Source organism: Tachyglossus aculeatus, chromosome 20, assembly GCF_015852505.1.
Source record: "Tachyglossus aculeatus isolate mTacAcu1 chromosome 20, mTacAcu1.pri, whole genome shotgun sequence".
Taxonomy (NCBI): domain Eukaryota; kingdom Metazoa; phylum Chordata; class Mammalia; order Monotremata; family Tachyglossidae; genus Tachyglossus; species Tachyglossus aculeatus.
In genome coordinates this window covers 16,128,903-16,154,657 of record NC_052085.1, presented here as the reverse complement: position 1 = coordinate 16,154,657, position 25,755 = coordinate 16,128,903, and the positions used below count along the sequence as shown (strand labels likewise).

The window sequence follows — 25,755 nt, the reverse complement described above, 5'->3', positions numbered from 1 at the left end:
CCAAGAGCTTAGTACAGTGCTCTGCACACAATAAGCGCTCAATAAATATGATTGAATGAATGATGTACAAAAGACCACCCCTTCTCAACCTTCCAAACCCTCATTTACCATACCCCTTCTCCCTTCTGTGTCTCCTATGTATTTATACCCTTACTCTTAATGCACTTAATATTCACCCCACCCTCAGCACTTACGTACCTATCCGTAATTTATTTTAATATCTGTCTCCCCCACTAGAACATAAGCTCACTGTGGGCAGGGATCATGTCTACCAACTGTGTTGTGCTCTCCCGAGTGCTTAGTACAGTGGTCTTCACACAGTAAGCGCTCAATAAATGCCAATGATCGATTGATAGAACGTAGCCCCCCAGAAGATCAGGTAGCCAAGGGCCCACTTCTTCTCTCTGAGAGAGAGACAGGTTTTAGAATTGGGCGCTCCAACTCTAGAGGAGCAGCGTGGCTCAGTGGAAAGAGCCCGGTGTTTGGAGTCAGAGGTCATGGGTTCAAATCCCGGCACCGCCAATTGTCAGCTGGGTGACTTGGGCAAGTCACTTCACTTCTCGATGCCTCAGTTACCTCATCTGTAAAATGGGGGATTAAGTCTGTGAGCTCCACGTGGGACAACCTAATCACCTTGTAGAACGGTGCTTTGCATATAGTAAGGGCTTAATCAATCAATCAATCAATCAATCGTATTTATTGAGCGCTTACTATGTGCAGAGCACTGTACTAAGCGCTTGGGATCATTATTATCATTATCACTCCCTGAGAAAAGTTTAGCTCTGCCCTCTCCCTCCCCCAGCCCCATTCCCCTGCCAGTGAAAGGAAGTTCCACCCAGAAAGCCCCAATAATCTAGCCAGTCTCTCTTCTCCCTGTAAAATCTATCTTCTTTTTTTCCTTTCCTCCTATGCAATTTCCTTTCTAAATTTCAACCAGATCTAATTTGAGGATTTGGCTCTGACTCCGCTGTCCGGCATTATTATTATTACTATAATGGCATTTGTTAAGCGCTTACTACGTGCAAAGCACTGTTAATAATAACAATAATGGTATTTGTTAAGCGCTTACTATGTGCAAAGCACTGTTCTAAGCACTGGGGAGGTTACAAGAGAAGCAGCGTGGCTCAGTGGAAAGAGCCCGGGCTTTGGAGTCGGAGGTCATGGGTTCAAATACCGACTCCGCCAATTGTCAGCTGGGTGACTTTGGGCAAGTCACTTTGCTTCTCTGGGCCTCAGTTCCCTCATCTGGAAAATGGGGATTAAGACTGTGAGCTCCCCTTGGGCCAACCTGATCACCTTGTAACCTCCCCAGCGCTTAGAACAGTGCTTTGCACATAGTAAGCACTTAATAAATGCTATCATTATTATGAAGCGGCGTGGCTCAGTGGGAAGAGCCCGGGCTTTGGAGTCAGAGGTCATGGGTTCGAATCCCGGCTCCGCCACATGTCTGCTGTGTGACCTTGGGCAAGTCACTTCACTTCTCTGAGCCTCAGTGACCTCATCTGTAAAATGGGGATGAAGGCTGTGAGCCCCACGTGGGACAACCTGATTACCTTGTATCTCCCCCAGCGCTTAGAACAGTGCTTGGCACATAGTAAGCGCTTAACAAATACCACTATTATTATTATTATTATTATTATTATCAGGTTGGCCCACGGGGGGCGCGGGGGGGTTCACAGTTTTAATCCCCATTTTACAGGTGAGGGAACTGTGAAGTGACTTGCCCAAAGTCACACAGCTGACAGTAGGCGGAGTCGGGATTTGAACCCATGACCTCCGACTCCAAAGCCCGGGCTCTTTCCACCGAGCCACGCTGTTTCTCGCTGAGCACTGTTCTGAGCGCTCCACTCTGCTCCAAAGAAAAGCTCTGTGGATTTTGCCAACCTTCTCTCACTAGGAGGTAGAACTGCTTATTATCTTTTAATTCTATTGATCCTATTATGGGAAGTCTTCAGATTTATGCCATCCTGAAAATGGTATCTTTAGTCGAAATGTTGTAAATTAAAATCAGTATCCTCATAGGAATGGGAAGCAGCACGGCCTATAGCTGGGAGTCCGAGGACCTGCGTTCTAATCCTACCTCTGCCATCTACTTTTTGTGAAACCTTCAATAAGTCACTTAACTTCTCTGTGTCTCAGTTTCCTCATCTGTAAAATGGAGATTAAATCGTTCCCTCCTGAGCTCTATGTGGAACAGGGACAGTGTTTAACCTGATTAGAGTGTATCTACCCTAGTGATTAGTAAGGTGCTTGTCACACAGTAAGTAATAAATACTATTATCATTATTATAAATAGTAGAGTTGGTTCCTGATTCAAGATCAATTCCCTGTTTTTCTAAAATTATCCAGAAATGTGTATTCCACTGAATACAAATAAACAATATAGCTCCATTATTTTTAAAATAGTGTCAGAGAGTTTCCACAGTCAATTAGCAGCTGATTTTTACCTGATTGATAGTAAAGTGGTGACTCCTCTTGGAGATAAGATAACTCCTGGCCCTCTCTAACCGTCTGTAACTCTTCAAGCCGCCCCTCACTTTCCTCTTTAAAGCAGATTTTAAAATTATCCCTATTTCCCTATCCCTATTACCCACCATGCTCCTTTAATTAGTGCCAAAAAACAAGGGAGTGCTGCCAAGTTGAAACTAGTGTGTTGTGAGGCTGTAAATTTAGAAACAAAAGCAACATTTTTTATCCTAACAGAGCTCTGCAAATAGTGAAGTGCTCAATAAATACCGTTGATTGATTGATGTTTTTAAATAAAGAGTCACCTGTAATTAGGACGAAAAAGCAGAGACCAACATAACTCCATCATATATTTTTAAAAATGAATCAATCAATTGTATTTATGGAGCATTTATGAGGGCAGAACACTGTAATAATTGTTTATAATACTTATGTAATATGTAATATATGTATTATGGATATATATAGTAATACGTGTATGTATATATTTAATATTTAATATGTTTGTACATATTTTTTACTCTATTTTACTTGTACATATCTATTCTATTTATTTTATTTTGTTAGTATGTTTGGTTTTGTTCTCTGTCTCCCCCTTTTAGACTGTGAGCCCACTGTTGGGTAGGGACTGTCTCTATATGTTGCCAACTTGTACTTCCCAAGCGCTTAGTACAGTGCTCTGCACACAGTAAGCACTCAATAAATACGATTGATTGATTGATTAATAAGTGCTAGGGAGAGTTCAGTGTAACAGGATTGGTCGACGTGGTTGCTGCCAAAAGCAGCTTACTGTCCAGAGGGGGAAGACAGACATTAATATAAATGAAAACAGAAATTATGGTTATGTATGTAAGTACTGCAGGGCTATGGATGGGGTAAGTCAAAGGTGCAAATCCATGTGTGGATGACACAGAAGAGCGTGACAATAAATAAATAATAAATATTCTATTTATTTTATTTTGTTAATATGTTTTGTTTTGTTGTCTGTTCTCCGCCTTCTAGACTGTGAGCCCGCTGTTGGGTAGGGACCGTATCTATATGTTGCCAACTTAGTACAGTGCTCTGCAGACAGTAAGCGCTCAGTAAATACGATTGAATGAATGAATGAATGAGAAGAGGAAATTAGGGCTTACTCCGGGAAGGCCTCTTGGAGGAGAGGTGCTTTAATAAGGCTTTGAAGGTGGGGAGAGTGGTTGTCTGACAGATATGAAAGGGGATAGATGTTCCAGGCCAAAGGCAGGGAGTCTGTCTCCCCCCTTAATAATAATAATAATGATGGTATTTGTTAAGCGCTTACTATGTGCAAAGCACTGTTCTAAGCGCTGGGGAGGTTACAAGGTGATAACCCTTCTAGACTGTAAGCTTGTGGGCAGGGAATGCGTCTGTATATTGTTGTATTGTCCCCTCCCAGGCGCTCTGCACACAGTAAGTGCTCAAAAATTACGATTGAATGAATGAAATCAATCAATCAATCAATCAATCGTATTTATTGAGCGCTTACTGTGTGCAAAGAATGAATGAGTGGGCATGAGATCGGCAGTGAGATAGATCTAGACTGTGAGCCCGTTGTTGGATAGGGACCATCTCTGTATGTTGCCGATTTGTCCTTCCCAAGTGCTTAGTACAGTGTTCTGCACGCAGTAAGTGCTCAATAAATACGATTGAATGAATGAGACTGAGGTACAGTGAGTAGGCATTAGAAGAGCAAAGTGTGCAATCTGGGTTGTAATAATAATAATAATAATAATGGCCTTTATTAAGCGCTTGCTGTGTGCAAAGCACTTTATTAAGCGCTGGGGAGGTTACAAGGTGATCAGGTTGTCCCACGGGGGGCTCACAGTCTTCATCCCCATTCTCCAGATGAGGGAACTGAGGCCCAGAGAAGTCAAGCCTTAGTACAGTGCTCTGCACACAGTAAGCACTCAAGAAATACGATTGAATGAATGAAGTGACTTGCCCAAAGTCACACAGCTGACAACTGGCAGATAGCTGGGATTTGAACCCATGACCTCGGACTCCAAAGCCCGGACTCTTCGCTGAGCCACGCTGCTTCTCTGTAGTATGAAATTAGTAGTAAGAAATTCGAAAGTTAGAAATTTAGAAGTTAGAAAATTAGAAATTAGTAAGGAATTAGTTGTAGTAAGAAATCAGAGAGGTAAGGGAACATGTCTGCCTACTCTGTTATATTGTACTCTCCCAAGAACTTAGTAAAGTGCTCTGCACAGAGTAAGCACTCAGTAAATAAATCAACTGATTGATTGATCGAGGGGGTGAGGTTATTGAGAGCTTTAAAGCCAACGGTAAGGAGTTTCTGTTTGATGAGGGGGTGGGATGGGCAACCACTGGAGGATTTTGAGGAGTGAGGAAAAATGTTTAAAGTTATTTCATGCGAGGGTGTCTTTTATCCAAGAATATCTGCCGCCTATCCCATCTATTCCATCCAAGATAAGCATCTTAGCATAGCTGCGTTATCAGTGGACCTGGGTTCTAAGCAGAGCTCTACTATTTGCCTGCTGTGTGACTCTGGGCAAGTCAATTTCCCAGTGCCTCGGGTTCCTAATAATAATGGCATTTATTAAGCGCTTACTATGTGCAAAGCACTGTTGTAAGCGCTGATCTGTAAAATGAGAATTAAATGCCTGTTCTCCTCCCGACTTAGACTGTGGGACGGGGACTATGGCTGATTTATTATTTTGTATTTATCCCAGGGCTTAGTACAGCGCTTGGCTCATAGTGAATGCTTAAGGCATACTGTGATCATCAATATTATTATTATAAGTTCCCTGCCTAAATGCACTTTTTTCCTTTCTCTTCCCTACCTTAATCACATTTTGTCCTGTTAGCTGTGCTTATGTTCCGGACTGTGAGCCTGTTGTTGGGTAGGGACCGTCTCTATATGTTGCCAACTTGTACTTCCCAAGCGCTCAGTACAGTGCTCCGCACACAGTAAGCGCTCAATAAATACGATTGAATGAATGAATGTTGTCAGAGGAACGTTTCCTAATACCCTAGCAGTGTTCTAGCGAAAAAACACATAGTGAAACCACATGCGGTGGGAGAACTGTGTGTATTTTCTTAACAATGGCTCTTGTCAGGCGCACAGCAAAGGTCATATTCATTCGTATTTATTGAGCTCTTACTGTGTTCAGAGCTCTGTACTAAGTGCTTGGGAAAGTACAATGCAACAAACAGTGACATTCCCTGCTCACAATGAGCTTACAGTCTAGAAGGGGAGAGACAGACAGCATTACAGTGCTCTGCACATAGTAAGCGCTCAATAAATACGATTGATGATGAAATTACAGATTTACATTAAGTGAGTTGGGTCAGGAGCCAGGGGACGTTCCAAATAGACAAACGTGGCCCTGGGGACGTGGTCGCCGGTGCCCATCTAGCTGAAAAGGACTTGCAGAAGTGAATGGGAGATGAGGAAAAGTGAGGCTTAGCCTGGGAAGACCTCTTGGAGGAAATATGCCTTCAATAAGGCTTTGAAGTGAGGGAGAGTAACTGTCTATCGGATTTCAGGATAGAGGCAGGACGTGAGACTTGATTCATTTCTCTAATTATCATTCTGTCCGTTTCCAATCCACCCGACTCACTATTGGCGTAGTAGTCGTATATGTTCATAGAGTGCTCCCGTTCTTCACAAATTTGGATAGAAACGCATACCTCCATGTGGATTTCAGTGAAAAACATTGCCTTTCCTTAATCGAGGCTCATCGAGGAACCGAACCATGATCCCCTATTGAGAATGCTCCATAGAAAATGGATTCTGTAAATTATGTGTGATTTAGGCCATGAATTTGAGTGTATCATCGCTGACCCCTGGCCCACATCCTACCGCTGGCCTGGAATGCCCTCCCTTCTCAATTCTGCCAGACAATGACTCTCCCCCACTTCAAGGCCCCGCTTGAAGGACATCTCCTCCAAGAGGCCTTCCCAGACTAAGCCTCGCTTTTCCTCATCTCCCACTCCCTTCCATGTCACCCTGACTCACTCCCTTCGCTCTTCCCCCCCTCCCTGCCCCACAGCACTTATCTGTCATTTTATTTATTTATACTGATGCCTGTTTACTTGCACTGATGTCTATCTCCCTCTGCCTAGAGTGTGAGCTTGTTTTGGGCAGGGATTGTCTCTTTATTGCTGTACTGTACTTTTCCAAGCACTTAGTACAGTGCTCTGCACATAGTAAGCGCTCGATAAATACAATCGAATGAACGAATGAATGATCGTATGTTCTCCGAGAGCAAAAACCATGTCCCTGGTTACTGTAGCAATAATAATAATAATGATGGTATTTGTTAAGTGCTTACTATGTGCAAAGCATTGTTCTAAGCACTGGGGAGGATTCAAGGTGATCAGGTTGTCCCCGGGGGGTGATCACAGTTTTAATCCCCATTTTACAGATGAGGTAACTGAGGCCCAGAGAAGTTAAGTGACTTGCCCAAAGTCACACAGCTGACAGTTGGCAGAGCCGGGATTTGAACCCATGATCTCCGACTCCAAAGCCCGGGCTCTTTCCACTGAGCCACGCTGCTTCTAGCACTTTCCATATTGCCTAACATTTAGTTCATCAAAATTGGAATAATTGAAAAAAATTGCATCTGGCCATCACAAACAATTACATATACCCCATTTTATTTGCTTATAAAAATATTCCTCTCCCAGTCATGTCAAATAACCGGCTGCTTTGAATTTCCGTGTTTGGATAATTGTTTGTCCACTGTACTATCTTAACATCACTAAGCAGTCTATGAGTTTCTCAATTTGTATTTCAATTTGGGGCCCCTTGTACCATTTTCCTCTCTGCCCTGCTGGATAGGAAAAGAAAATTTCCCCAAAATATTTCCTCGTCTGAGTGTTTTGAGACACCAAGTCTCCTCCCAGCAATCGATAGTCTCACGTCATGGGCTTTTCATTTCAGTTTTCTTCAAGAATTCATCGAAAAGCTCCACCTAAAACTTCCTCAAACAATGTCTTCTCTTGAAAATTCAGTGATACAGCAGATGCTGCCTTATAGCCTTTATCTTTTCTATCGCTCGATAACACTTTAAGAAAGCCCAAACCCTTATCCCCTTGCTCTCATCTCTAACTCACTTCCCCTTTCCTTAAACAAATCTAAGAAACCCACACAGGTTATTTCTATTAATCCACCTGGAGTTGTGCACTTTGTACTTCAATGCTTTGAAAAATTCCCTTCCCCTTCTACGCATATGAGCATATCTAAAGGCAAAACATGACTTTGGTGCCTGCCCTTTCCCCGTTTCTTTCACTACCTTAGCTGCGTGCTGTGTTTGTGTACGTATATGCATGCATTTATTTTATGCCAAATCAAATGTTCTTTAATCTCTGCTAGTTAATATGTGCAAACCATTAGTCAAATTTTGGTGTTTTCCCCCTGATGGCTTTCTACACTCTGGTCACCAGATGGTATATTCTCCCTGAGTCGTCCATTTTTCCAGCCTGGAGTCTGTTGAAACTATTCCTAATATAGAGAGGGGGTAATAATAATTCATTCATTCATTCAATCGTATTTATTGAGCACTTCCTGTGTGCAGAGCACCATACTAAGCGCTTGGGAAGTACAAGTTGGCAACATATAGAGATGGTCCCTACCCAACAGTGGGCTCACAGTCTAGAAGGGGGAGACAGGGAACAAAACCAAACATATTAACAAAATAAAATAAATAGAATAAATATGTACAAATGAAATAGAGTGATAAATACGTACGAACATATATACAGATATATAATAATAATAATAATGTTTTTTGTTAAGTGCTTACTATGTGCCGAGCACTGTTCTGCCTGCTGGGGTAGATGCAAGATAATCAGGTTGTCCCACGGGGGGCTCACAGTCTTAATCCCCATTTTCCCGATGAGGTAACTGAGGCACAGAGAAGTTAAGTGACTTGCCCAAAATCACACAGCTAACAATTGGCAGAGCCGGGATTTGAACCCATGACCTCTGACTCCAGAGCCCATGCTCTCTCCACTAAGCCACGGGCAGTTGAACAGCGGTCCTGGGGGGGACCCAGTGCCTTCAGTGAGGATTAATATCCTGTCTGCTATGAACCCTAGAAAGAGCCCTCAGGCTCTGCCATCAGAGCCAGGTCAGTAACCAGTCAATCAATCAAAGGCATTTATTGAGCATTTACTCTGTTCAGAGCATTCATTCATTCATTCAATCATATCTATTGAGCGCTTACTGTATGCAGAACACTGGACTCAGCATTTGGGAAACTAAAATACAATGGAATTGGTAGCTGTGATCCCAGCCCACAAGGGGTTTACAGTTTACAGAGGGAGACAGAAATGAAAATACATTTGGGAGAGGGGAAATAGAAAAGTAGAAGAATATTTGTACAAGTACGGTGGGGCCGGGGCAAGTATCCAAATGCTTACAGGGTATACAGTCAAGAGCGTAGTTGACAGAGTCGGTAGGGAAGGTGGGGAAATAAAAAGCTGCATCTGGGAAAGCCTCTTGGAGGAGATGTGATTTTAGGAGGGTTTTGAAGATGGAGATGTTGGAAGCAGGGAGTTCCGGGCCTGAGGAAGGACATGGACAAGGGATCAGAGTGTAATAATAATGCTAGTATTTGCTAAACACTTACTATGTGCCAGGCATTGTTCTAAGCGCTTGGGAAGTACAAGTTGGCAACATATAGAGACAGTCCCTACCCAACAGTGGGCTCACAATCTAGAAGGCAGAGTGTAATAATAATAATAGTATTTGCTAAACTCTTGCTATGTGCCAGGCACTGTTCTAAGCACTGGGGTAGATACAATCAAATTAGGGTGGACACAGTCCCCACCCCACAGAGGGCTCACAGCCTTAATTCCCATTTTCCAGATGAGGGAACTGAGGCACAGAGCAGTGAAGTGTCTTGCCTGAGGTCACACAGCAGACAAGTGGCATTGCAGGGATTAGAACTGATGACCTCCTGATTCCCAGGCCTGTGCTCTGTCCTCTAGGCCCCGCTGTGAGAGTAGATTGGTGATAGAGGACCTGAGTTGTAGTAGGAGAGCAGCCAAGTTAGGTAGGAGGGAGATGGGAAGGGGTTTCTCTCTGATGCAGGGGTGAGTGGGCAACTCCTCTGGAGGTTTCTGAGGATTAGGGTGATGTGGATTCCATGTTTCTTCAGGAAAATCATAAAGGCAGCAGAGGGAAGTATGGACTGGAGAAAGGGGGGACAGGAGGCCAGTGAGGAGTTTGATACAGAAGTCAAGGTAGGAGAAGATAAGTGCTTGGATCGGGGTGGTAGCAATTTGGATAGAGAGGGGAGGGCAGATTTTAGGGATGTTGTGAAGGTAAAACCAAAATAATTTGGTGACAGATTGAATATGTGGGTTGAATGAGAGAGGTGAGGGAGGGCGAGCTTGGGAGAGAAGGCAAATAAGGAGGTTGTGGTCGGAGAATTGAATTTCAGAGGTGACGAGGTTACAGTTGTATGGCAATTAGAGAAGATGAGATCAAGCTTGTGGCTGAGTGGGTGAGGTGTGGTGGAGAGACCTACCCGCCGAGGGGACGCCAATCCGGTGCGGACCACTGACCATCCCCTTCTGCTGCCCGCCTTCTATCGCTCCTCAACTCCGCTGACCTCCCACTCCACCCAACCTCGTCCATTCACCGATTTGGACACACGCTGCACCTCATCATGAGATGCGGCGCGGCTTAGTGGCTTAGTGGGCTTGGGAGTCCAAGGACGGGGGTTCTGATCCCGGCTCCGCCGCTTGTCAGCTGCATGACCTTAGGCAAGTCACTTGACTTCTCTGTGCCTCAGTTACCTCAGCTGTAAAATAGGGATGAAAACCGTGAGCCCCATGTGGGACAACCTGATGACCTTGTATCTCCCCCAGTGCTTAGAACAGTGCTTGGCACATAGTGAGCACTTAACAAATACCATCATTATCATCCTCATCTCTAGCCACCACACAATTTCTACCCTCTCTAACTCTGAAATCCCTCTCTCCATCCTTCTCTCTCTTCTCTCCCACACACCTCCTCCCTGTAAACCCGTACTGTTTCCCAACAGAGACCTCCAATTTTTAGACCCCATCCGATTTTCTCAACTCATCATGCCCCATTTAGCCTCCATATTCCAACTACCTTCCCTTGATAACCAAATTAACGCTTAACTCACTCGCTCCCTTATCCCTTCATCAATATCGTGCCACTAACCCAAAGCCCTGAATCACCTCCACAGTCCACCTCTTCCGCTCTTGAGCAAGAGATACAGAGGCCTGCTGGCGGAAATCTAAATATCAGGCCGACTTTGGCCACTTCAAGTTTATCTTTGCATGCTTTGACTCTGCCTGGCAAAATTATTTCTCCACCCTGACTGACACTCATTCCTCTCCTCAGGCCCCCTGTCCCCCAGCTTCCCCCATCCCTTGCCCCCAATGAGCTGGGCACTTATTTTATTCAGAAAATTACCACTATCAGGGGTGAGGTCTCTAAAATCTCCCCTGCCTCTCCTCAGTCCCTGGCCCCTCCTCAATTCTCCCATCTTTCCCAGCAGTATCTCTAGAGGAGATCTGCTTTCTCTCGAAACCACCCCCCTCCATCTGCGCGTCCAACCCCAATCCTTCACACTTATCAAAACACAGGCCCCCTCCCTTCTTCTCTCCCCCAACAGCCATCTTCAACTGTTCACTCTCCAAGGTCTTCTTCCTCACTGCTCTCACACGTGCCCATGTCTCCCCTATCCTAAAAAACCTTTCTTTGACCCTACAGTTCCCTTTTGTTACCATCTCATCTCCCTCCTACCATTCCTCTCCAAATCCTTGAGCAAGTTGTCTACAGCCACTGTCTCAAATTCCACTCCTCCAATTCTCCTCCAGGCTGACTTCACTCAAAAGAAACTGCCCTCTCAAAGGGCACCAGTAATCTCCCTTTTGACAAATCCAACGGCCTCCACTCCATCCTAATCCTCCTCGACCTCTCGGCTGCCTCAGAAACTGTCAACCATGAGCAGTGGTCGACCCAGGGATCAGTGGAGGGATGGAGAAAGGGGGAAGGGAAGTGAGGAAGGGGGCAAAATGGTTCAGAAAGCTGGAGGAGGTGGTGGGGGTGGAGTGAGCGGTAGAGACAGATGATATGGGTTTCAAAGAAAGCAATGGAGAGCTAGTGGAGGTGAAATGGTTCCAAAGTGATATTGGGAGGCAAGAAGGAAGCCCACTCCTTCCACTTTCCCTGGGTCTTGGGGAATGAAAGAAAATGAGGCCCCCTCTAGAGAGAGCAACATGGGAGACAGTGTCGTCTGGGAAGAGCCAGGTTTCGGTGATGGCGAACTAGAGCGGTGAATAGGTCAGGAACTGGTCATGGAAAAAGGGAAGCTTTCCTACGACGGAGCGGTGGTTCAGTAAGCCGAACGTGTCTGATGCTGTGCGGGAGGGGGCAAGGAGAGGGTGGGGGGGTTTGCAAAGGTAGAAAGGGGCTGGGTGGGAGACAGCTGAAAAAGATTCCCTTCTATTGCAGGTCTCGATTTCAGTTTTTTACGTGCCCAGTCTCTTAACTTTTGCCCTGATTTCTACCTGTCAATGATGCCATTTTATCTTTTGTCCTCCCCTCCCCTGCAGCCAGGTCTTTCCCCACCCGACCATAACAGTCATTTCTGATTCCAACTTTCTGCCTGGGCTGGGCCCTTTCTTTGCTTCACCCCACTATCCCTTCTCCTCCGGAATGTAAGATCCTGAAGGGCAGGAATTCCAATTTTAGTCTCGAGTTTAATACGTTGTCTTTCACCCAGTACCTGCTCCCTAGATACTAGTGATCACTCTCTGACCCCCTGACAACTCCCGAAAGAGAGTGAAAAGGAATGTAAGAAAAAATAATGAAGGAGGAGTCATCATTCGGACCTTTAAGAAGCAGTGTGGCCTAGTGGAAAGAGCACAGGGAGTCAGAGGACTTGGGTTCTAATCCCAGCTCTGCCACTTATCTGTCCGCTGTTGGGTAGGGACCGTCTCAATTTGGTGTTTTTTTTTAATGGCATTTATTAAGCGCTTACTATGTGCAAAGCACTGTTCTAAGCTCTGGGGAGGTTACAAGGTGACCAGGTTGTCCCACGGGGGGCTCACAGTCTTAATCCCCATTTTACAGATGAGGTAACTGAGGCCCAGAGAAGTTACCCAAAGTCACACAGCTGACAATTGGCAGAGCCGGGATTTGAACCCATGACCTCTGACTCCAAAGCCCGTGCTCTTTCCACTGAGCCATGTTGTTGCCAACTTGTACTTCCCAAGCGCTTAGTACAGTGCTCTGCACACAGTAAGCACTCAATAAATACGATTGAATGAATGAATGAATGCTGTGTTACTCGGACAAGGCACTTGACTTCTCTGTGTCTCAGTTACCTCATCTGCAAAATGGGGATTCAATAGCTGTTCTCCCTCCTACTTAGCCCGTTGTGAGTAGGGATTTTCTGTCTTTGTTGCTGAATTGTACTTTGCAAGCGCTTAATACAGTGCTGTGCACACAGTAAGCACTCAATGAATATGAATGAATGAATGAACTTAGACTGTGAGCCCCACGTGTATTTACCCCAGTGCTTAGTGCTTGACACATAGAAAGTGCTTAAGAAATACCACAATTAGTATTATTATTGTTACTATTATTGTTAATAATAAGAATGATAAGCAATACCCAGGAAAAAAGGGAAGTTAGCAGAGGCCTGAGGAACATGGGGTCTGGTTCCTAGGAGGAAGGAAAAGAAAATCAACAGAAAGCCCCAAACCACACCAGCTAGTTATAAATACGTGAGTGTCTATCACTTTGTTACCAACTTTCTCAGAAAAAACAAACAAGGAATTTATAGCAGCTCCCCAGAAGCTCGAAAGGGATTATTCACAGCCTGGGGAAAGTCTCATCATCATCATCATCATCAATCGTATTTATTGAGCGCTTACTGTGTGCAGAGCACTGTACTAAGCGCTTGGGAAGTCCAAGTTGGCAACATATAGAGACAGTCCCTACCCAACAGTGGGCTCACAGTCTAAAAGGGGGAGACAGAGAACAAAACCAAACATACTAACAAAATAAAATAAATAGAATAGATATGGACAAGTCTCATGGAAATCTTCTCCCCAGGAAGAAGCCAGGAGTGCAGAATGACCCAATCTGTCAAACGGTGAAAATAATGATGCTATTAGCATTAGGGAGAACAGTTCTATAATCCTAGAAACCCAGGATGGGAAGAGATTTCTAAGCCCTTGGTACAGTGCTAAGTGCTAAGACAGTGAGCCGGTTGTTGGGTAGGGACCGTCTCTATATGTTGCCGACTTGTACTTCCCAAGCGCTTAGTACAGTGCTCTGCACACAGTAAGCGCTGAATAAATATGATTGAATGAGTGGATGAAACCATCGATTGATTGACTTCTAGAAATCCACCCCTTATCTTCCCCTTCCTTCCTCTCCCCCTCTTCCCCTCGTCCCCCTCTCCATCCCCCCATCTTACCTCCTTCCCTTCCCCACAGCACCTGTATATATGTATATATGTTTGTACATATTTATTACTCTATTTTATTTGTACATATCTATTCTATTTATTTTATTTTGTTAGTATGTTTGGTTTTGTTCTCTGTCTCCCCCTTTTAGACTGTGAGCCCACTGTTGGGTAGGGACTGTCTCTATATGTTGCCAATTTGTACTTCCCAAGCGCTTAGTACAGTGCTCTGCACATAGTAAGCGCTCAATAAATACAATTGATGATGATGATCTTCAGGCACGGTGGCCTTTAAACTACCCAAGGGGAAACAAGCTCCCTGTTGGTCATAATCCAATGCAGTAAACTTCTAGAGACAATATTAATATTTGTTGGCAGACAGCAAATCTGATATAACTTTCTTAGGTTCAGTCTCTAAATTAATCTTCTAACGAGGGAATATTTGAGAAAGCAGAAATGAAAACGGGTATCAGGAGATGGAATGGTCCTTTGTACGTATTTATTACTCTATTTATTTATTTTACTTGTACATATCTATTCTATTTATTAAATTTTGTTAGTATGTTTGGTTTTGTTCTCTGTCTCCCCCTTTTAGACTGTGAGCCCACTGTTGGGTAGGGACTGTCTCTATATGTTGCCAACTTGGACTTCCCAAGCGCTTAGTACAGTGCTCTGCACACAGTAAGCGCTCAATAAATACAATTGATTGATTGATTAAAAGGGTCTTGCAAAACAAAGAATATCTAATAATGGCATTTGTTAAGTGCTTATTAGGCACCAAGTACTTCATTAAGCATTATGATGATGATGACGGTATTTGTTAAGTGCTTACTATGTGCCAAGCACTGTTTTAAGCACTGGGGTAGATACAGGGTAATCAGGTTGTCCCCCGTGGGGCTCACAGTTTTAATCCCCATTTTACAGATGAGGTAACTGAGGCCCAGAGAAGTGAAGTGACTTACCCAAAGTCACACAGCTGACCAGTGGTGGAGACGGGATAATAATAATGGTATTTGTTAAGCGCTTACTATGTGCCGAGCACTGTTCTGAGCACCGGAAGGGGGATACAAGGTAATCAGGTTGTCCCCCGTGGGGCTCACAGTTTTAATCCCCATTTTACAGATGAGGCAACTGAGGCCCAGAGAAGTGAAGTGACTTGCCCAAAGTCACACAGCTGACAAGTGGTGGAGACGGGATAATAATAATGGTATTTGTTAAGCGCTTACTATGGGCCGCGCACTGTTCTGAGCGCCGGAAGGGGGATACAAGGTAATCAGGTTGTCCCATGTGGGGCTCACAGTCTTAATCCCCGTTTTACAGATGAGGTAACTGAGGCACAGAGAAATTAAATGACTTGCCCAAATTAGAAGCCACGACCTCTGACTCTCAAACCCGGGCTCTTTCCACTAAGCCACGCTGCTTCCCAATATGATAATAAGCTCCGTGAGGGGGAGGGCACGTGTTAATTTCCCACCTGTATACTCTTTCCTGGCACTTATTACAGTACTCTGCACACAGTAAGTGGTTGAGAGGCAGCACTGCCCAGTGGCTAGAGCACAGGCCTGGGAATCAGAAGGACCTAATCTCCTCACTGTACCTCGTTCTCGCCTGTCCCGCCGTCGACCCCCGGCCCACGTCATCCCCCGGGCCTGGAATGCCCTCCCTCTGCCCCTCCGCCAAGCTAGCTCTCTTCCTCCCTTCAAGGCCCTGCTGAGAGCTCACCTCCTCCAGGAGGCCTTCCCAGACTGAGCCCCTTCCTTCCTCTCCCCCTCGCCCCCCTCTCCAACCCCCCATCTTACCTCCTTCCCTTCCCCACAGCACCTGTATATATGTATATATGGTTGTACATATTTATTACTCTATTTATTTATTTATTTATTTATTTTACTTGTACATTTCTATCCTATTTATTTAATTTTGTTGGTATGTTTGGTTCTGTTCTCTGTCTCCCCCTTTTAGACTGTGAGCCCACTGTTGGGTAGGGACTGTCTCTATGTGTTGCCAATTTGTACTTCCCAAGCGCTTAGTACAGTGCTCTGCACATAGTAAGCGCTCAATAAATACGATTGATTGATTGATTGATTGATTGATTGACCTGAGCTCTAATCTCAGCTCTGCCACTTGTCTGCCATGTGATCAGGTCACCCAGATTCTCGGCGCCTCAGTTACCTCATTCGTAAAATGGGGGTTGAGACTGTGAGCCCCACGTGGGACGGGGACTGTGTCCAACCTGACAACGTCTTATCTACCCCAGCACTTAATATCAGTGCCTGGCACAAAGTAAGCGCTTAGCAAATACCATTAAAAGAAAGCGGTGGAGGCAGGATTAGAACCCAGGTCTTCTTACTTCCAGGCCCATGTTCTTTCCCCTAGGCCTGCTGTTTCCACAAATTAGAAATTAGAACAGACTGCTTATACGTCCTCACCTCCCACCCCCAGCCCACTCAGACGTTAAGCAGTCTTTGGAGTTGCAAAGTAGTAAATCGGGGCATCCACCCCAGATGTGGATAGAATTAAACCTTCCTTAATTCTTCCGGTGGGGCCGAGTCTCCTTCAGGAGAGGGACAGCCGTGCATTGGGCACTGAGGTCTTTACTTAGGTCAAGTGTGTGTTTGTGTGTGTGTGTCTGTGTTTCTGTAAATGACTTGGACACTTAAGGTCGGTTAAATTTGTGTTCTGAGCTAAATGGGACAAAGCCTTTATTATAAGTCCAAAAGTCTGAAACTGGGGAAGCTACTCAGATCGACTGCACCCGCTCATTATGGGGTGTCCTGGTTGTGTTTACTTGTGCAAGCGCTACTTGCTATTGCAAAAATGGAGCCCTGTGGACATAAAAAAAAAACAACCAGACTGAAAAAAAGAGAGGCTGTGCTTAATCTGTGGCTGTAGTGCTTTTGTTGGGCTGGCAGAGAGGAACTTCCGAGAGCGGCGGAATTGAGGCCAGAATGCTGCAGGGCATGGCCTAGACTAGGCTAGACTGGACTGACCTCCTGGGAGCTGGCATCGGGAGTGGTGCTAGCAAAACCATTGCAAATCTGCGGTGGAACTGACTCTGCCGCATAAATGAATGAAGTGTCGGGGAGTGGAGGGAGGGGATGGGATTGAAAGGACCAAAAAAAGCACACAAGTATTTCCTAAACGTCCTGTGTCCTTGCCCTGAGACAGTGGTAAATAACACAGAGACCAGCTAACCAGCCCTGTTTTCCTAAGCTATTGACTAATCACCAAGTTCGTGTTCAAGATAACTGCGGTGAGCTGGTTCGTGAACCGCTTGAACCCGCTATTATCCTACAGCTCCGAGGGTGGTGGGGAAGGGAAGCTGGCAGTGATTGGAAAATGGTTTGGGGAAGAGATCGGTTTGGTCTACCGGTGATGGATCGGTCTAGTCGCTCTGAATGAATCTTGGACTTGAGTTAGGAGCCGTGAATTCCCATTCCAGCTCAGCTACACAATTTGCTGGGTGATTTGACAGAGCTAGTGAGGTGGTCTCAGTTTCAGCTTTCCTGACCCTGAAATAGGGGGAACGTGATGATTGAGGAAATCTTAAATAGTGATGGTGACTGCTACAGGCAAGTAACGAAACGATTTTAAGTCGCGTCGACACGCCGACGCAGGTTAGAGGTTAGGAGACCTCTCAGACATGGAAAGACGAGGGTAATGAACGTTTCCGACACTTTGTCCACTGGCTCGTTTAAACGAGGAGGGACACCCTACTTAAGCACTGACCCGTCACTTCCTCTCGTTCAACTCCACAGATTTCCTGCTCAGACAATCAGTCAATACCTACTGCGTGAAGAACACCGTATAGAGTACATGGGAGCGTACAATAGGGTAAGTAGACATTATCCCTGCCTGCAGGGGGGCTTACAGTCTACCAGGGAAGACAGACACTGCCACATATTACAGCTCAGAGGACAAAGGAAAAGCAGCTATGTACTTGATATTACATGACAAATATATGCCCTGTTATTAAGGGCTCTGGGAAGTTGAGAGAATAAGCGCTTAGGTGCCGTAGAAGTGCTGAGGTGGCAGTTGTTGGGGGAGGAGGGAGAGAGAGGGATTGTCCTCTGTATTTGAAGAAGACACTATGGATGGTGAAGTTCTACCCACAGATACATTTGTGGCCAAAATGGCCAGTGAGGATCCACAATCCCAGCCACAGTGGCCCACAAACAGATTGTCCCTTTCTGTGTTGTTGTGCTTAGTGATTTCAGCCCTTGGTGCTGTTTTCTCGTCGACTTCCTCGTCTCCCTTTCCATGTGAAGATTTCGCTCAGAGAGAGTTACTTCCTTCTTGACAGATGGCAGTGTGCCGTCATTATCGTCACTGGTATTAATTGAGGGCTTACTGCGTGCAGAGCGCTGTGCTAAGCACTTGGGAGAGTACAGTACAACAGCATTGGTAGACGTGTTCCCTGCCCACGTCAAGTTTACAGTCATCTCAGAAATTGACTCCCCGTTGTCAGCTGTGGCGCAGCATTGTCTGAGCGTTTGTTTTACCATACAATGAAAGCGCTTCTTCTGACTTCCTTGCATTCTAATCCTGGCCCCGCCATTTGTCTGCTGTGTGACCTTGGACAAGTCCCTTCGCTTCTCTGTGCCTCAGTTCCCTCATCTGCAAAATGGAGATTGAGACCGTGAGCCCCACGTGGGACAGGGACTGTGTCCGACCTAATTTGCTTGTATTCACCCCAGCGCTTAGTACAGTCCCTTGCACCTAGCAAGTGCTTAATACCGTAATTATCATTATTATTGTATTTTTGGTTTCCCAGTTTCATCTCTCTGTACCTTTTGGGTGGACTGCTCATTCTCTTCTCATATCCTACCTAGTGTGGTTGTGTTAAGATGAGTATAGATAGCTTCGATGCTCAGAACCATTCCAGAACTTCACTTTTCGTGATCTTGTTCGGCCGTTGGCTATTGAGCCTGGCCCGAATGTGATGCTGGCGGAACTGCTCGAGGAGCCGGTCGTGGGCCCGAGTGTCGCCGCATCCAGATCTCACGGCCGTAGAGGAGGCTGGACGACATTAGACCTCTGTAGACCTACAAGGGGGAATACAAACGGGTAGATAAGTTAGTTGGGGAAGCCGTCCCGTAGGAGATGTGATCTCAGCTGGACTTTGAATATGGAGAGTTTCCATTTTTAAAGGTGGAGGAGATTCCAGTCTGAGAAGAGGTCAGCAGCAGGGGTGATGAGAACAATCTGTAGGTTGGCTTGAGAGGAATGGAGAGAGAGAGAGAGAGAGAGAGAGAAGAAAAACTAGAGTATAGGGAGAAAGGAGCGCAAAAAGGTAGAGGTAGAGAGATCTGGTTGCTTTAAAGGCAATGACTTTAAATCCCCTCTATACTGTGAGCTTCTTGTGGGCAGGAAATGGCTCTACCAACTCTGTTGTCTTGTACTTTCCCAAGTGCTCAATAAATACCACTGACTGACTGATTGATGAATTCTTAAGACCTCACAGAAGACCTAAAAACTCTCAGCAAAACCAGACTCTGGTAACTCCTAGGGAAATCTGGGCAAGAAATAATCAATATCATGCAGAGTGATAATAATAATAATAATAATAATGGCATTTATTAAGCGCTTACTATGTGAAAAGCACTGTTCTAAGCACTGGGGCAGTGTTCTAAGCGCTGGGCACTGTTCTAAGCGCCGGAGTGATGGAGTCAAACCTTCTGGCAGTTGACTATCAGCTGGCCCAGCTACTGATCGATAAAATTCTGTTCTAACCCACGCTGCCACGGGGTCATGAGGGGAAAACAGATAGCAAATCCCCCAAAATACCTCGGAGTGTACAGGGTTGCCTAGTAGATGGAGCAGGAACCTTGAAGTCCGAGGACCTGGATTCTAATCCCGACTCTGCCACTTCCCTGCTGTGCGATCTTGGGTAACTCATTTAATTTTGCCTCAGTTTCCTTTTCTGTAAAATAGAGATAAAATACCGGCTCTCCCTTCTCTCTCAGTCTCTGAGTCCCATGTGCCAGCAGGGACTATGTCCGATTGCTTAAATTGTATCTACACCAGTGTTTGCATGTAGTAAACTCATAACAACACAGTTATTATGATCATCATTTATAATAATTAATAATAATGATAATAATAATCACTACATCGGTTGAGCCACGAGAAGCAGCGTGGCTTAGTGGAAAGGAATCAGAGGTCGTGGGTCCTAACCCCAGCTCCGCCACTTGTCAGCTGTGTGACTTTGGGCAAGTCACTTCTCTTCTCTGGGCCTCAGTTCTCTCATCTGGAAAATGGGGATTAAGACTTTGAGCCCCACGTGGGACAACCTGATTACCTCGTATCTACCCCAGCATTTAGAACAGTGCTTGGCACATAGTAAGTGCTTAACAAATGTTATTATTATTATTATTATTATTATTTACTGGGCACAGAACATTGGGCCAAGTACAAAGATAATTGTTCAGATCCAGATTCTGGTCTAAAAGGGAGGGAACTGATGATAAATCCCCTCAGGGAAAGAAATGATGGGACACATTCAGCAAGAACACTAACAACCACCACCAAAACCAACAACTACAACAACAGCAACGAAAGCAGAAGAATAGTTCTTGGGCTCCTCACCATTCTGGCTGGGCCATCTCTATTCCAACAGTCACAGTCAAGCAGTCGATGGTACCGATTGAGTGCTTACTGTGTGTATACGCTTGGGAGAGTACAGTACAAGAATTCGTAGAACAAATCGCCGGAAATGTGGAGTTTATAGTCTAGAGAGGGAGACAGACATTAAAATTCCATTGTTCTAAAACCTGGAGTGGCCACTTCCTCCCGGCCCATGGGCGTCACTGCCGGAGAAACTCTGGGAATCATGGCTGCAGTCCCGTCTTCTACCCTACTCGCTTGGGCAGAGTATGAGCCAGTGTGTTCCCAGGGAGACATCCCCCTCCTTCATCCTTCTCCTGCCACCCCCCTGCCTCCCACCCGGCCTTTTCTCTTCCCACTCTAGGAAGGGTGTGGGAACCACGTGGGAGAGAGGACAAAGGAGTTGAACTATTGTATGATTCCATTAATCCTCTTTTCCCATGAATTCGGCTCTCAAGTGGCAGCCTCCTGGTACCTCACCCCCAGGTCAACTGACCCAGGGACAGAAGGAACAGGTGCTAAAGGAGCAGCCTGGAGAAGAGGGAGGAGGGCGAGGAGGAGAGGGGAAGAAGAAAAGAGGGGGAAGGGAGGGAAAAGAGGAGAAGAGGAGGGAGAAAGAACAAAGGAAAGGGCAAGAAGGAAAAAGAATAAGAATAAGAGAGAATGGAGGAAAGAAGGAAGGGAAGATAAAGGGTAAAGGATCTTCTTGTGCCTCCTTTCTGCGTGGCCTCAGTTGTATCATTTGAAAAATGGGCAACAGGGAGCCAAAAGACGGCACACAACCAGAGTGGGGGAGCCTGACAGCCTGGGGAACCCCAGTTGGGGGGCAGAGAGGAAAAGAAGGAGGAGGAGAAAGAGGAGGAAGAGGAAGGAAGAAGGAAGAGGAGGCAGCCATGCCTCACTTGTCCCAGACGTGGCTGCTTCAACAGGCGAGTTGTTCCCCCCAAACTGGGGTGTGGAGGGAACGCCATGGCTGGAATTGGGGCTGCTCTGGTTGACCGGGGTGGGCAGGACTCCCTCCTCCCAGGGAAGGCAGGCATCCTTTACTGCCCTGGCAGCCGGAACCACTCCGTGACCTCAGGGAGCAGGGTTTTCCACAGGAATGCCTGATTCCACTTGGTAACCCCAATGTCGCAGCCACCCAGATTTCCCGGCATTGAAATGTTTTTGGCGGGCTTTATGGACACGGAAAGAACAGTGTGTCCCGTAGGAAAAGCACAGGATTGGGAGCCCTTGGGTTCTCAACCCAGCTCTGCCACTTCACCCAGCGCTCAGCACATAGTAAGCTCTTAACAAAATGTGTCAAAAACTATGATATAAATGCATATATATTAATTAAATAGTCTCAGTACAGCAGTGGACTTTGGATAGGCAACGACTGTAGAGACAACAAACATTGTCTAGACTTGTAAATTCAATTCCAGTATATTGGACTCTCCCAATTACTTCTGCCCACAGTAAATGCTCAGTAAATACAACTGATTAATTGATTGTGTGCAGGCATAGTAGTATTGCTCTTCTTTAATGAAGGCATAGCGAAAACTGAAATCCCAAGAGGATTGGAATTTAGTGATAGCCACTGCAAGTGTCAAGCACGTCCATACATTCACTCCACAGAGACCGCCCCTTCAGAGGTCAAGATGATCTCCTTTTTGCCAAATCCAATGTCCCTCAACTCCGTCCTAAAATTCCTCGATGACTCAGCTGCCTTTGACATTGTCAACCGCCCCTTTCTGGAAATATTATCCAGTCTCGGCTTCCCTGACACTGTCCTCGCCTGGTTCTCCTCCTGTCTCTCTGGTTGCTCATTCTCAGCCTCTTTCACAGGCTTCTCCTCTGGCTCCCGTCCTCTAACTGAGGGAGTACCTCAGAGCTCAGTTCTCTGTCGCTTTCTGTTCTCCGTCTATATCCACTCCCTTGGAGAACTGATTCACACCCGTGGCTTCAAGCGAATGATTCCCAAATCGACATCTCTAGCCCTCCTCTTTCTCCCTCTCTGCAGTCTCACATTTCCTCCGGCCTTCAAGACATTCACTACTTGAATGTCCCGTTATCTTCCCACCAAACCCTGTCTTCCCCACTTTTCCCATCACTGAAGCCAGCATCACCATCCTTCCTGTCTCACAAGCCCATAACCTTGGTGTTATTCTTGACTCCTCTCGCTCATTCAACCCTCATATTCAATCCATCACTAAATCCTGTCAGTCCCACCTTCACAAGATTGCTAAAATCTGCCCTATCCTCTCCATCCAAACTGCTACCATGTTAATCCAAGCGTTTATCCTTTTCTGCCCTGATTATTGCTTCAGACTCCTTGCTGACCTCTCTGACTCCTGTCTCTCCCCACTCGATGCATATTTCACTCTGCTGCCTGGATCATTTTTCTACAGAAATATTCAGGCCATGTTTCCCCACTCCTCTAGAACCTCCAGTGGGTGCCTTTCTACCTCTACATCAAACAGAAACTCCTTACCATCGGCTTTAAACCCCTATATCACCTTGCCTCCTCCTATAATGATGATAATAATAATAACGATGGCATTTACTAAGCGCTTACTATGTGCAAATCACTGTTCCAAGCGCTGGGGAGGTTACAAGGTGATCAGGTTGTACCACGGGGGGGCTCACAGTCTTAATCCCCATTTTACACATGAGGTAACTGAGGCCCAGAGAAGTTAAGTGACTTGCCCAAAGTCACACATCTGACAGTTGGCGGAGCCAGGATTTGAACCCATGACCTCTGACTCCAAAGCCCATGCTCTTTCCACTGAGTCACGCTGCTCCTATCTCACCCTACTACAACCCAGCCGGCAAACATCACTCCCCTAAGGCCGACCAACTCACTGTACTTCCAACTCATCTATCTTTCCACCAACCTCCTGCCCCTATTCTGCTTTTTTACTCTCCTCACCTTCAAAACCTTATTGAAGACACATCCCCTCCAAGAGGCTTTCCCTAACTCTTCACTTCCTCTTTTCTCCCACCCATCTGTGTCACCCTGATTTTCTCATTCATTCAGTTCATTCAGTCGTTATTTACTGAGCGCTTATTGTGTGCAGAGCGCTGTACTAAGCACTTGGGAAGTACAAGTTGGCAACATATAGAGACGGTCCCTACCCAACAATGGGCTCACAGTCTAGAAGTTCACCCCTCCCTCAGCCCTACGGCAGTTATGTACATATCTGTAATTTATTTTCTTATATGATGTCTGTCTCCCCCTCTAGACTTTACTATTCTATTTATTTTATTTTGTTAATATGTTTTGTTTTGTTGTCCGTCTCCCCCTTCTAGACTGTGAGCCCGTTGTTGGGTAGGGACCGTCTCTATATGTTGCCAACTTGTACTTCCCAAGTGCTTAGTACAGTGCTCTGCACACAGTAAGCACTCAATAAATACGATTGAATGAATGAATGAATGAGCTTATTGTGGGCAGGGAATGTGTCTTTCAACTCTGTTATATTCAACTCTCCCAAGCGCTTAGTATGGTTCTCTGCACACAGTAAATGCTCAATAAATGCAACTGATTGATTGATACATTTGAAAAGTGACTTTCTTTACAAACTGGAACATGTTATCAGTTTAATATTGGTCTTTTCAACCCGTCATTTGCTTGGTTAATTCAGTTACATCAGCTTCAGATATAAATGCAGTCAGTTCTTTAACATGTTTCCACTCCTTATTTTGGGAAGAACATGTAGGGAATTATGCAACATCCTTCCCAGAAGGTGTGTATGTACCTATGGATAAATGCAATGCATTGTCGGAAGAAGTGGCTTTGGACATGATAGTGGTGTTGGTGTGGCAAATATTCCTCTTTTCTCATTCCCTTCTGCATTTCTCTTGCACTTGGATTTTCTCCCTCTATTCACCCTTCCTTCAGCTCCACAGCCATTTTGTACGTAGCCGTACAAAATGATGTCTGTCTCCCCTTCTATAAACTCATTGCGGGCAGGGAACATGTCTAACAACTCTGTTATATTGTTATATTGTACTCTCCCAAGCGCTTAGTACAGTACTTCGCACACAGTAAGCACTCAATAAATACGATTGATTGATGCTTAATTGATTGAAAATTTTCCTTAAAGTGGCGTTCATCCAGAACACAGTCCCCACATTATCTCTATGTATGCAAAAAAAAATCTGTGTTCAGAAAGAGCAGAATTTTCTGTACATTTAAAAACTGCCACAGGGGAGAGCAACCCCGTGTTGGCTCCAGTAGCATGGCAGAGTGAAAAATCCCTTCAGAAATATGGGATTCAAGCGCTTAGTACAGTGCTCTGCACATAGTAAGCACTCAATAAATACGATTGATGATGATGGGATGTAAAAATATGCCACACCGACACTGGCTCCTACATGGACATCGACATCGGACTACGTGTTGGGGGTGATGGGGGGGCGAGGGGGGCAGAGGGAAAAGGGTGTCGATGGGTTTTCCCAATCCCTGACGGTCATAGCCTGGACCACAAACGTGAAATACACAATTCCTGTTTTGAAATTGGGAAGAACTGGGAGTTTCTGGCCTTTCTTTCTGGTTAGGGTTGATGGTCTCAGTCTGTGCGTAAGCAAGTGGTTTGGGGCCTTAATTGCAAAGGGGAAGTGGTCAGACAACACACTCTGTCTTGGCGAGATTGATAACTTGGAGGAGCGCTTGGAAGAAAGCCAGGAAATAGCAATAGGTTTGTGTGAGAAACCAAATATAACCTATATGAATGTTCCCTCGTAATTTCCAACACATGCTAAAGAAACCAAACAGGGCACTGCAGCTAGATATAAAATGTCTCATGTCTTGTCCTATTACAGTGACGAAGTCTGTAAAGCCACACTTTGGCTGGAAATGTTCTGTGTGAGACTGCAGACAAATTTTAGCTTGTATTAGGAGAAATGATTGGAAATCACAGTTTCAGTGGAGTTTAAAGTCGATATAAAATTCAAGTCCCAAAGAATCAGAGCATTCAATTTGAGGATTCCCGTTCATTGGGGCAAACCATTTCTTAGTATGTCAAGTAGATGAGTTGGTTTAATTTTCGGTCGTTCCCTACAGAATAGCTGTTCCCAAATGCTGGAAGAATTTAACCTCATGCTTTTTCAACAAAAATAATATTGTAAGCTTAATCCTAAGGCTTTTCCCACTGTTGGGTAGGGACTGTCTTTATATGTTGCCAACTTGTACTTTCCAAGTGCTTAGTACAGCGCTCTGCACACAGTAGGCGCTCAATAAATATGATTGATTGATTGATAG

The 25,755-nt window shown here is 45.3% G+C and overlaps 1 protein-coding gene across 1 annotated transcript in view; it reads left to right on the top strand.

Moving 5' to 3' along the window:
* The window catches only part of LOC119941270, a 147,656-nt gene that overhangs the window by 68,573 nt on the left and 53,328 nt on the right, over positions 1-25,755 (top strand). Inside the window, exon 3 of the mRNA XM_038761651.1 lies at positions 17,666-17,741. Coding sequence (XP_038617579.1) covers positions 17,666-17,741 — 76 coding nt within the window. The remainder of the gene's footprint in view (positions 1-17,665; positions 17,742-25,755) is intronic.